The sequence below is a fragment of the Podarcis raffonei genome, chromosome 2 (genome assembly GCF_027172205.1).
Source record: "Podarcis raffonei isolate rPodRaf1 chromosome 2, rPodRaf1.pri, whole genome shotgun sequence".
Taxonomy (NCBI): domain Eukaryota; kingdom Metazoa; phylum Chordata; class Lepidosauria; order Squamata; family Lacertidae; genus Podarcis; species Podarcis raffonei.
In genome coordinates, this window is record NC_070603.1 from 7680693 (window position 1) to 7692994 (window position 12302).

At 41.7% G+C, this 12302-nt stretch overlaps 1 protein-coding gene across 2 annotated transcripts in view; it reads right to left on the reverse strand.

The window, feature by feature from the left end:
* The window catches only part of SLC4A8 (solute carrier family 4 member 8), a 93397-nt gene that overhangs the window by 68249 nt on the left and 12846 nt on the right, over positions 1-12302 (reverse strand). The window contains exon 1 of one of the 2 annotated variants that reach the window (XM_053372317.1): positions 15-179. The exons of the other annotated variant lie outside the window; for it this stretch is intronic. Coding sequence (XP_053228292.1) covers positions 15-68 — 54 coding nt within the window. The 5' untranslated portion in view covers positions 69-179. Of the gene's footprint in view, positions 1-14; positions 180-12302 lie in introns of those variants that run through there. 2 annotated transcript variants of the gene reach the window in all.

A 12302-nucleotide genomic window follows, 5' to 3' on the forward strand; every position in this document is an offset into this window, starting at 1 on the left:
CTAAGCACACTTACCTGCGTATAAGCTCCCTTGAACACAGTAGGACGAACTTCTGAATAAACATGCATAAGGTTGCACTATTGGGTTTTTTAGGATATATTTCCCTCCTTCTGAAACTCATGAGTGAGCTCTATGTTGAAAATTCTCTTTCCTACAGCAGACAAGCCTTCACGACGACTATGCCTGTTAACAGGCAAGCTCTGCTTGAAATGTGATCATTGACGTAATAGGGCATCCAAAATGAAAAACGACACCAATCAGTTAAAATTAGATGGTGACCATGGCCTTCAGCCCTGTGCCCCTTATTACTGTTTAACAATGGGGAAAACACAAAAGTAAACATCTGGAGAAAACAGAATACGCAGCCCAAGGAAAATGCAAAATCAGTTTCCTTCTGGGCACACTTTTGAGCTGATCTACATGGTGGAGTTATTAATCTACATGTTAAGTTGGGAAGAGCATACAGTACTGGCTGCTGCGACTGCATCACTTTAGACTGCAGGTGGAGAATTGCTTGTTTGAATGGTCCCTAATGTAAGTAGCCTTCCAGAATAAAATAAACTAGTAGCTTGGGAAGAAGCTAGGCTTTTTAAGTGACAGTGAAATTCTCAAAACTTACAGCAATTGCCAGATTCTACGTCAGTGGAAGTGCTGGAATTTCATTCCATGCTCTACAGAACAGCTGAAGTCAAGTCCATTTCTCAATCCCCACAACTATAAATATCTTCCTAACAACAGAGTGTTTTAATGTCATTGTTGGGTCTTTTATTAGTAGCAGTGAAGTGTACACACTGTGGTCAACAGTTGTCTAACAGAACATTGATTGACAGTTGGAGGTATTTCTACATTATATGAGAAACCATAAATCAAATTGTTCCCAGGTCTGGGGGCACAATTGTTCTCCTTATGAACACACACACACAAACTAGAGATGTGGAGAAAATTCAATAAAAAATACTTTTTAAAGAAAACCCTAGAGAAATCAATGTCCTCATAAATAAGAAAGATTCAAACTCTACCATTTGACACTTACTTCAGAGTTAGTTATTTAGTATTCGTCTCTAGTTATGCAGTGAAGGCAGATAACTTTGCATGTTGCACCAAGCAAATCATTTATTTAATCAATAAATCAGCTACAGAACGACGGAAGCTTGCTTATATCTATTTAACGTGTCCATTCATTTCAAAAGTTAATCTTTGCATGTACCAGTCTGGGCACCATCATTATACCAGCAACTGGAGGTGGAAACCCAAATGAAGGTTTGTATTTTGGAAAGGAAACATGATACAACACAGAGACTTGCTTTAAAACTAACTTTTTCAAAAAAAATATGAAATTAAGAAGGTGCTTAAGTGTACCTTTCATAAGAAACCAGAGGCTTTTCTCCTGGGCATAGTAGGCCAATTGGTGTCAAAGAAAGATAGGACGTTTTTTATGTATGCTACAACAGCAGCAAGAGTTCTTCTAGCAAAGTATTGGAAGACACAAGAACTACCCACGCTGGAAGAGTGGCAGACGAAGGTGATTGACTACATGGGACTGGCGGAGATGACGGGCAGAATCAGAGACCAAGGGAAAGAGACGGTGGAGGAAGACTGGAAGAAATTTAAATTTTATCTTAAAAATTGTTGTAAAATCAGTGAGTGATAAAATGTCATGGGTAAAGCATAGCAGATTTGCAGCGATAAATGATTGGACAAGTCGAAAAAAAGGGTTAAAGAAAGGGAATTACAAGTAATTCAGATCAGGGGTTGCTGAAAAAGTTTAAAACAGGGATGCAGAAAAGGGAGGCATGGGGAAGTCGCTGAAATTGGGTATAAGAGAAAAAATTTATGAAATTATACATGTTTATATGTTTGTTTGTGTATCGTTGTTTGTAATGTCTTATAATATATGTTGAAAAGCCAATAAAAATTTTATAAAAAAAAAAAACTAACTTTTTCACACTATGTCTTGAAAATGGTAAGTAATAAGTTCTACTCAAAACAAGTGACACAAGTTAGTGTCTGGTGTTGCTTTTGATAGTGTACACCACTTTGGAGGCCTGGATAATAAAATGGCTTAGTATTATAAGCAAACAAGTTCAGCAACACATTGTACAGGTGACTTAGGCTGCAATCCTGTACGCATGGACCTGGGAGGAAGCCCCACTGAACTCAGATGGGTGAGGGTATAACTAATAAATTATGATGATGATGATGATGATGATGATGGTGATAAAAAAAAAATTTTAAATGATATTTATTGGAATTTTCAAAATGTTACAAAATAAAATAGAGACAAAGAAAAATGCAAAATAAAAATAATTAACAAATTAAAAAGGAAAAAAGACAAACCCCTCCCACCATATAGATACAGATTCATAAAATAGAGACAAAGAAAAATGCAAAATAAAAATAATTAACAAATTAAAAAGGAAAAAAGACAAACCCCTCCCACCATATAGATACAGATTCAAACAAAAGAAAGAAAGAAAGAAAAAATACAAAAATACATCACAAACACTTAAAAACATTTAAAAACAAATTCATTACTTCCAAATCCTCAACTGTCATTACCTTCTTTCTTAGACCTCCTCCTCCTCCCTTTCTTTGTATCCTAGTTGTTAATTATCCCAGCAAATCCTTTCCATATTTCATAATATTCTGTCATTACATTACCCTAAACTGTTTTGGTCTTATCTTTCTATAATAAGATAAATCTTAAAGCTTAAAACTTAAATCTTGTCCTTACCAGCTTCTCATAACCATAACATTCTTTCATAATTCTTTAAACATTTTTGCTAAAGCCAAGTAATTTCATTCCAACATTTTTCTAATGTTCATCAATTTTATAAAACAGTTCTAATGGTAGAGAAAAGAAATACAAACAAGTCCAATCTTCATCCAACGTCCCTTCCTCCTGGTTCCGGGTTTTGTCAGTCCTTATTATCACGTCGATCTAGCTCATTAACCTGGCAACCTTGTATCCGAGGCCCTCAAGTCTCTTCCATGTCCCTTCCGCAGGTCTTCTTCATATTTGTAGCTGTATTTTCCCTTGTCTTCTGCTCGTGATAGCTCCAGCTTGACAATATTTTTAGCCCTTCTCGACAGATCAGCCCCTTTTCCATATTCAACACTAGATTCCATATAGTATTTAACAGCATGTTTCAAAAACCCTCCAAGATTAAGAGCCCCCACAATCCCAAACATCTCACGGCCCATTGCCATATTTGAAAAGTCCAGACATCTCAGCATAGGGGGGTCAATCCAGACCCCCATTTCCAAGCCAAACCAAACTTTTTCTTTCCAAATCTGGCTTTTTCCAAGTTCATTTGTCAAGTCCGAAAACTCATATTCCTGTTGGGCCTGTTCTGTCAAAACACACTCCTGATTTAATTCCTGAGTGGGCTCCACATATTTCCCCACTGCCTGTTCAAAGTTTCCCACTGCCTGTTCCAAATTTCTAGTCGAGGTCGCCATCCAATTCACCTTTTCATGTCATTGTTCCAGTAGGGCATTTGTTTTATAAAAGACACACAACAAGGTTTCTGAATACATTGTCCTGCAAGGTCAAATGCCTGTTCCCACGATTGTAATCTATAACAGCTGCCGGCTCCCTGGAGTTGGTTACAGTTTCACAGTCTCCCTCTAGGGGGAAAACTTCTATTTGTTCTTGCAACAGAGTTTCCCTTTTTAAGATACTTTGTCAATATTTATTCCTTTCAAATGCAAAGAGGAACAATGGAATCACTATGTTTCTCTTCTTTTCGCTATCTGTCAAAAACACTTATTTCTGGTCAATGAACTTCAAACGTCGGTCCTGACACCCCCGCTCCAGTATCCGGACGGAGGAAAGTTACTTTACTTTAAACTCACTTTAAACAGTCTAAAAATGATCCTCCCCCTTCTCCTGCTGTCAAAGGGGGGTTCCACAATTATAGATGATGGAATCCAGTCCTTTAAAAACGATTTTCTTAGCTCTGGTTCATGTTGTCTTTGCTTTATTCTGTTTACAAAAGAATGGAAGGCTGACTTCCTGTTTAGACCTTCCCGTTCCGTACCAAATTAAAATAGGTATTTAAGATCCAATTCTTTTCTGCTCGCTAGTCCTTATTTGATGTCCAATTGTTCAAAATCTAAGTACTCACGGGTGCTTGTTTTAAAGTCCAAATTGTCCCAGGAAAGAGGCAGCGCTCTCCGGCAACGGCTGTGCGGCTTCGCTCCACGGAAATAGCCGTTGACTCTCAGCACCGCGCCACTTCCCCCTCTTCACTTCGGAGCCCGTTAGTGGGTTCCTTAGCGAGTTGGGGGGGCGCTAAAGGTGCCCGCCGAGTCCCATGGTCACAGGCTTCATCCGCCTGTGATTTTTGAAAGGGTCCCCGCTTCGCCGTAGCGGAGAACACCTGTTTCCTGCGGAGCTATTCCCTCCAGTTCAGAGGGGGTCCGCCATTGCCGGTGGCGCCACCCCGGAAGTCCGATGATGATAATTTTTTTTTAATGCACACCTCTGCAGTTTATTCAAAAGCAGACAATGCAAAATGTCTTGAACACCTGAGACACACTGATAATGATAAAGGGAGGGATATTACTTATTTCCATTAGACCTTTCAGTCCTGTAACTAACTTGGTTTAAGAGCTAACACATTAATTTAGCTATTGGTTTGCATTTGGAATGTGGCCGTATTGGAGCATCTAAACAAGGTCTATGCATCCCCTCTCAGAAAATGCATCGCCACATTGCTTGATGGATACATTCAGTGAATAAGTACATGCATGGTGATTATTATTAGCATGCATAGACTCAAGATGGATAATTCTTCTGGCACATAAGAAGATATGAATATAAGAACATCCTTCAGGAAACCCACAGGGTCCGAGGACAAACTCCTTGCCTTGTGTTTTCCAGCAACTGGTTAATGCTAAAAGATTAACAAAAATATTCTGCAGATCTGAATGCTTAATTTCCTGAGGTGCACCAGCAAGAATTTCACTTTTCTTCTTTCAAAGGGGGGTGAGGGCATCACAGATCTCTGTTCCTTGATCACAACCACCCCAGTTCAGAGGAGCAGCAGGACTGCGTGCAAGCACACTGCTCCACCGTCAATTCAACACTGTCCCACAGGACTGTCTAATGGCCAGCAATGGACCCTCTTTGCCAGTTACCAGAACTGGAGAGTGCAAAGTCCATTTTTTTCTGTCAGCGCACATATGAGAGGTGTCATAATGCATATATGGTTACTAAGGCATCACATGGGAGGAGCATGGCTGCAACTGCTTACTACACACGCATGGCTGCTATACTACACTGTGGCTGCTATGTGCTGTGAATTCGAATACATGCCTAATGTGGTGCCATATGAATCACTTGGAGGGGTCATTTTGTGAAGTGCATTTGGAGTGAAAAGATATCATAGTCACCAGGGTGCAATGAAGTCAGCCAAACCCACGCATCTCAACCTCAGCTAATCACTTGCCATCTGGGCCTCCTCTCAACATTATTGTGCCTTCAGATTTGCTGTTGACCTAACAAGAAGGAAGCCACAAGGTTACTAGGTTCAACTGTAGAACTGGACTCTCTCCAGACATATGTGAAAGCGTTCCTTTCTGGGGAAGCTGGGCTTCTCAAGCCCCATTTGGGCTCCAACTCCCATTAGCCACTGTGCCAGTGTGGTCCACTGCCAAGGATGTTGGGAGTTGCAGTCTAGCAAAATCTGGAGGGCCACAGATTCCTCATCCCTGTTGTACAATGGCATTTTACCTGTAGCTCCTTTTGTTTATTTATCATGCAAACAAAAAATGAAGCCTTTCTCTTGTGGCAGGAATAACTTTACCCATGTTCTGTGGCACCAAGTTTAGATATGTGTTACCTTAAAGGTAAAGGGACCCCTGACCATTAGGTCCAGTCGCGGACGACTCTGGGGTTGTGGTGCTCATCTCGCTTTATTGGCCGAGGGAGCCGGTGTACAGCTTCCGGGTCATGTGGCCAGCATGACTAAGCCGATTCTGGCGAACCAGAGCAGTGCACGGAAACACCGTTTTTCTTCCCGCTGGAACGGTACCAATTTAACTACTTGCACTTTGACATGCTTTCGAACTGCTAGGTTGGCAGGAGCTGGGACCAAGCAACGGGAGCTCACCCCGTCACGGGGATTCAAACTGCCAACCTTCCGATTGGCAAGCCCAAAGCTCAGTGGTTTACACCACAGCGCCACCCGCGTCCCATACCACATCGCTACCCCACCTCAAACTCAGCTTTAGCATACTAGTACAGGTAAACAACCTGTTTCCATATTGAGAGAGGAGTACTTGGGCTAAGACAACTGTATTTCAAGACGCAAATTATAGACTCAAGATACATACATTTAACTACCTTGGGCCTTATTGTGAGAATGCTTTGTTAACTGAATTGTAGAAAATGACCTGGCCTCCAATGCACCCTTTTCTCATGACTAGTAGTATTTGGTGGGTGCAAAGATAAGGAAATATTTATTCATGTAATAAATACATGGGCTTTGTGGGCTAAGAGATGGCAAGCTTAATCATCATGCACCTGTATAAATACATTGTTTTGTCTTGCTCTAGAATAGGTCCTAACCATAGCTGTCAACTTACAGATTTGAAAATAAGGGACCAGCAGCCTTGAAATTAAGGGACCAGCAGCCTTGAAAATAAGGGACCTGCAGCCTCACCTGTTCCAGGCACTCCAGTCTTCCTGTCCTGCTGCAGTCTGGTCAAACTCATGCTGGTAGCTTCGAGAACACTGTCCAACCAACTTTGTAACCAGAGGTTCAACTGAATAGAATCTGAATCACATGCACCACAAGGCCTATGCAGTCTCAACTTAAGATGGCTCCCCGGCCTGGCTTTGCACTGCAAAGTTTGCAGCAGCACGTGCAACAAAATGGCGTCCAGCATTCAAAAACCCCTTCAGCTTGCATTAACTAGCCACACACAAGGCATGCAAGCTCCACCCCCCAGTCATTCTTAGACTTCTTATTGGGTGAGCAACACAGCCAAGCAACACAGTTGGAGCCTCCCTCCTCCCTGGCCGGCAGTGAGGGAGGGAGAGGAGCTGCTTCCTTTGAAATTTAAGGGACATCATTTAAGGGACATTTAAGGGACATCTATCAATAAGGGACAGCAGCGGGACATGGCGCTGGAATAAGGGACTGTCCCTTCAAATAAGGGACACTTGACAGCTATGGTCCTAACAATAATGATGGGAGAAACTGAGATGATTGTGTTCAATTATAATCAACCTTGACTCTGCCTATTCAATAACGCTGTTATCCTGCCTAGAGCTTCTTGATACATGAAACCTTTTTCTTCTGCCATCTTCCCTTGATCTCACTAGGCCATCTTCAATCTTCAATTCATGTAACTCCTGCTTGGATCCTCAACAGCCAAGAAAACCAACACCCTCAGTGGGAGCCCAGTACTAAAAAAAACTAATCAATTCTTAAAGCTGGGTTTAGTCATACTTTGAACTTCTGCCAGTGGTAGTGCTTGCAATTATCCAAGCAGAATGGTTTTCTCAAGCTTTTGGGGGACGCAGTTGATTCTAATGTCCTAAAGCACATATTTAATAAGGTTTAAATTAAATTAGCCTTGAAAATCAGCTTCAAAATTTTTTTCCTAGTCCAATAATTACACAGAGAAAAATTACAATTGAGGTTGCAGCTACATTTGTGTTAACACAATGTTCAAAGCAAACATACTTAGAATGAGTTTAAATCTAGAAACCTTCCATCCATTGTCAAAACTGCTTGTAAATATGAAAACTGAAACAGCTACGCCTAATTCACTCACCGATTCCATTGCAGGGATGTGCAATGGCATTTTAGTTTTAGGCTAGTTTAGTTTCTCCATTCATTTTTATTATGAAAACTTCATTTTCTTTCATTATTTGCTCATTTTTCATGTGTTTTAATAACCAATTTGCAATTAAATCATTTGTTTTTATCATTCCCATCCATTTCCCCCCATTGATTTCAATGGGAGACCCAGCCAGTTTTCTGTTGACTGTAAGTTTTATGTGTTCCATCCAAATGACATGGAAACTTCAGGAATACTACTGTGCCTTGAATACCGCACCCCTGCCAAATTTGAGACACATTAGAAAAGGGCATTTTAGAGGCTTTTTAAAAAAAATCCATTCGATGGGGGGCCCAGGTGTTCATTACTGAGATTTTATGCTTTCTAGAACTTGCTTTGATATCCTATGGGAAAAATGTGCCTCATTAATTTCATTTGTCTTGATAAAATTCTTTAGTTGTAATTACATCCTTTCAATGAGAGGCCTAAGTGCTCCTCTCCTGCTTGTAACTTCTGTGTTTTACACCTGTTCCTATGAAATTTTCCGTCATTGTACCATTCCTCAAGTAGATGAGACATTTTAAAGTTTCAAATAGACAGAGCAAAGGGTTCCCATTTTACATCTGTGAGTTTCAGTGCAGCCTCCCTCTCTTTATCCTTCTGTAACCTTTCAGTTACATGCTGTTCCAAAACATTCCAATTTTCCATTAGAAACTAACGAAAAATGAATCAAACAAATGAGTAATGTGATTTCTAATTAAGAATTCATCCATTTGCAATCTAATTTGTTTTTGCAACAAAAACAAATTAAATCAATGAGGCACAATTGTTTTGTTTTTCATTAGTTATTAAAACAAATGCACACCCTTATTCCATTCCAAGTTCCAGAAAACCTAAGATTCTAATGACAGCCTACCTTCACTTAACTGAGGAGCAAAAATTGAATGCTGGACTGACCTCGCACTGAAACTAGTGTTAGGATTTTATGCATTCTAGAAGCCAGGAAAGATTACATCAGCTAAAAGGAACAGGAAACTTATGCGTTCTAGATTCTGCAATGGAATGGGCAGAATAAATTCATCTCTGCATTGCATTTTTGTGCCTATACAGTGGTACCTTGGGTTACAGATGCTTCAGGTTACCAATGCTTCAGGTTACAGACTCCACTAACTACTCCAGAAATAGTACCTCGGGTTAAGAACTTTGCTTCAGGATGAGAACAGAAATCGTGCGGCGGCAGCAGGAGGCCCCATTAGCTAAAGTAGTACCTCAGGTTAAGAATAGTTTCAGGTTAAGAACGGACGTCCAGAACGAATTAAGTTCTTAACCGAGGTACCACTGTAATTATTCAGCAAGGGGTCCACAAATTCATACATGACACTCACAGCCATGAACATCCCTTCCTACTCTAATTAAAATGGCAAACCACAGCTTTTCTGAGTTCAGTGCTAGGAAGGGCGCTGAGCTTCAGATTCAGGTAGGTAGCCATGTTGGTCTGACATGGTCGAAAGAAATAATAAATAATAAAATATTGTCCAGTAGCACCTTGTTGTTGTTGTTGTGTTGTTTAGTCGTGTCCGACTCTTTGTGACCCCCTGGACCAGAGCACGCCAGGCACTCCTGTCTTCCACTGCCTCCTGCAGTTTGGTCAAACTCATGCTGGTAGCTTCGAGAACACTGTCCAACCATCTTGTCCTCTGTCGTCCCCTTCTCCTTGTGCCCTCAATCTTTCCAAACATCAGGGTCTTTCCCAGGGAGTCTTCTCTTCTCATGAGTATTGGAGCCTCAGCTTCAAGATCTGTCCTTCCAGTGAGCACTCAGGGCTGATTTCCTTCAGAATGGAGAGGTTTGATCTTCTAGCAGTCCATGGGACTCTCAAGAGTCTCCTCCAGCACCATAATTCAAAAGCATCAATTCTTCGGCGATCAGCCTTCTTTATGGTCCAGCTCTCACATCCATACATCACTACTGGGAAAACCATAGCTTAAACTATACGGGCCTTTGTTGGCAAGGTCCCCTTCATGGATCACTGCCTTGCCGTAGCAAAGGGGCTTGAATAACTCAGAGAAACTATGAGCTATGCCATGCAGGGCCACCCAAGATGGACAGGTCATAGTGGAGAGTTTTGCCCAAACGTGATCCGCCTGGAGCAGGAACCGGCAAGCCACTCCAGTATCCCTGCCAAGAAAACTCCATGGACAAAGACAACAGTAGCACTTTAGAGACCAACTAAGTTTGTTCTGGGTATAAGCTTTCGTGTGCATGCACACTTCTCCAGAGGCACTCAAAGCATCTCTGAAGCTTAGAACAGCATTACTGTACATGAAATATTCCCAGCTGTCACAATAATAAGGGGAGAGGAGCATGGTGGGGACCACAGGTTTGGGGGAGCCTTTTACCTACAATAGGGGTGTAAGTAAATGTGGCCTGCTAGATGCTGCTGAACTCCCATCATGCCTAATGATTGGCCATGGTGGTTTGGAATGATGGGAGCTGGGGTTCCAAGCACATCCCTGACCTAGAAGGATGCTGCAGCACTAACTACTAAAGTGTATTTTCCAGCTGACAAGAAAAATTATATTTTGAAATGAAGTTCTCCAAATATATCGCTGAGAGTTGCTAACGGCAAGACTCTGCAAAAGATGATAATTGCACTATTTAGGCCAGGGGTAGGCGACCTAAGGCCCAGGGGCTGGATGTGGCCCAATCGCCTTCTCATCCCAGCCCACAGATGGTTTGGGAATCAGCATGTTTTTACATGAGTAGAATGTGTCCTTTTATTTAAAATGCATCTCTGGGTTATTTGAGGGGCATAGGAATTCGTTCATTTTTATTTTTTTTCAAAATATAGTCTGGCCCACCACATGGTCTGAGGGACAGCTGAAAAAGATTGCTGACCCCTGATTTAGGCCACGGGTAGGCAAACTAAGGCCCAGGGGCTGGATCCGGCCCAATCGCCTTCTAAATGTGGCCTGCGGACGGTCCGGGAATCAGCGTGTTTTTACATGAGTAGAATGTGTGCTTTTATTTAAAATGCATCTCTGGGTTATTTGAGGGGCATAGGAATTTGTTCATTTTTTTTTTCAAAATATAGACCCACCACAAAATATAGCCCAAAATATAGACCCAAAATATAGCCCACCACAAGGTCTGAGGGACAGTGGACCGGCCCCCTGCTGAAAAAGTTTGCTGACCCCTGATTTAGGCTGTAATCCTATGCTTACTTACCTGGGAGTGAACTCTGTCAATCACTGTGGGGGATTTAATTTCTGTGTAAACATTCATGGCTTGCACTACACATGGAGCTGCTCTCGGTTTGCCTGTCACATGAAAGGCATGTCACTTTTATTATGGATAAATGTTGGAGGCTATGCAACTTACTCCACAGTAGTTTACCTTCTCCAAGCTTATGTGACTGCTGCTCTAGAGTAAGTCAGTTGTAAATCATATATATATATATTTGCCCATTTCAGCCTACAAACATATATGCTGTGGCCAAGACCATAGGTAGTCCACAATTCAACTGAAACACAGAATCTAATATTCAGCAGCAGAATCTGCCTTTGTGCTCAGAATCTTAGTATCACTTTTTACAAAGTTTGTAGTTCTCAAAGGAGTGAGAACCTGCAAGTGGGCAAAAAAGCCAAATGCCCCCTGAACAGATCCTTGAGCCTCTCTAGGTTCAGAGGAGGCAAAAAAAAGGGTTAGCTTAAATTTGAATCATTTATACAGGTTGCAGCATTCACTTTCTTGGTGCTAGTTGCAGCAATTTTTAATTCAAAGAACAACAACGTGTACTTGCCTTTAGCTACTGACGGTATCACATAAAAGGTGTTTTGGGGTTATAAGAATACAGGGAAGAAACTAGAGAATCATCTAAGAAGAAATAATTGATATTTCTCTTCTGCACTCCAGGGAAAGGAACTGCTCCTTGCACTCTTGCAACATCAAAAGCTTTCAGAATAAAAGAAACATTGGAGGATCATTAAATTGAGTTTTAAACTTGCTAGATGCTCCTAATCAGCATGATCGCTTGACTGAGCACACAAGGTTGGCTGTTTTTCTTTCAGTCTCAAAGCTTTCTTTCCCCTCCCACCAAAATGTACAGTATTAATGGGGACATGGGTGGCACTGTGGTCTAAACCACTGAGCCTCTTCGACTTGCTGATCAGAAGGTTGGCGGTTCGAATCTGCACAACAGGGTGAGCTCCCATTGCTCTGTCCCAGCTCCTGCCAACCCAGCAGTTCAAAAGCATACCAGTGCAAGAAGATAAATAGGTACCACTGCAGTGGGAAGGAATAGGCATTTCCATGAGCTCTGGTTTCTGTCACAGTCCTCCATGTGCCAATAGCGATTTAGTTATACTGGCCACATGACCCAGAAAGCTGTTTGTGGACAAACGCCAGCTCCCTCAGCCTGAAAAGCGAGATGAGCACCGCACCCCATAGTCGCCTTTGACTGGACTTAACCGTCCAGGGGTCCTTTGCCTTTCCTTTTACAGGAG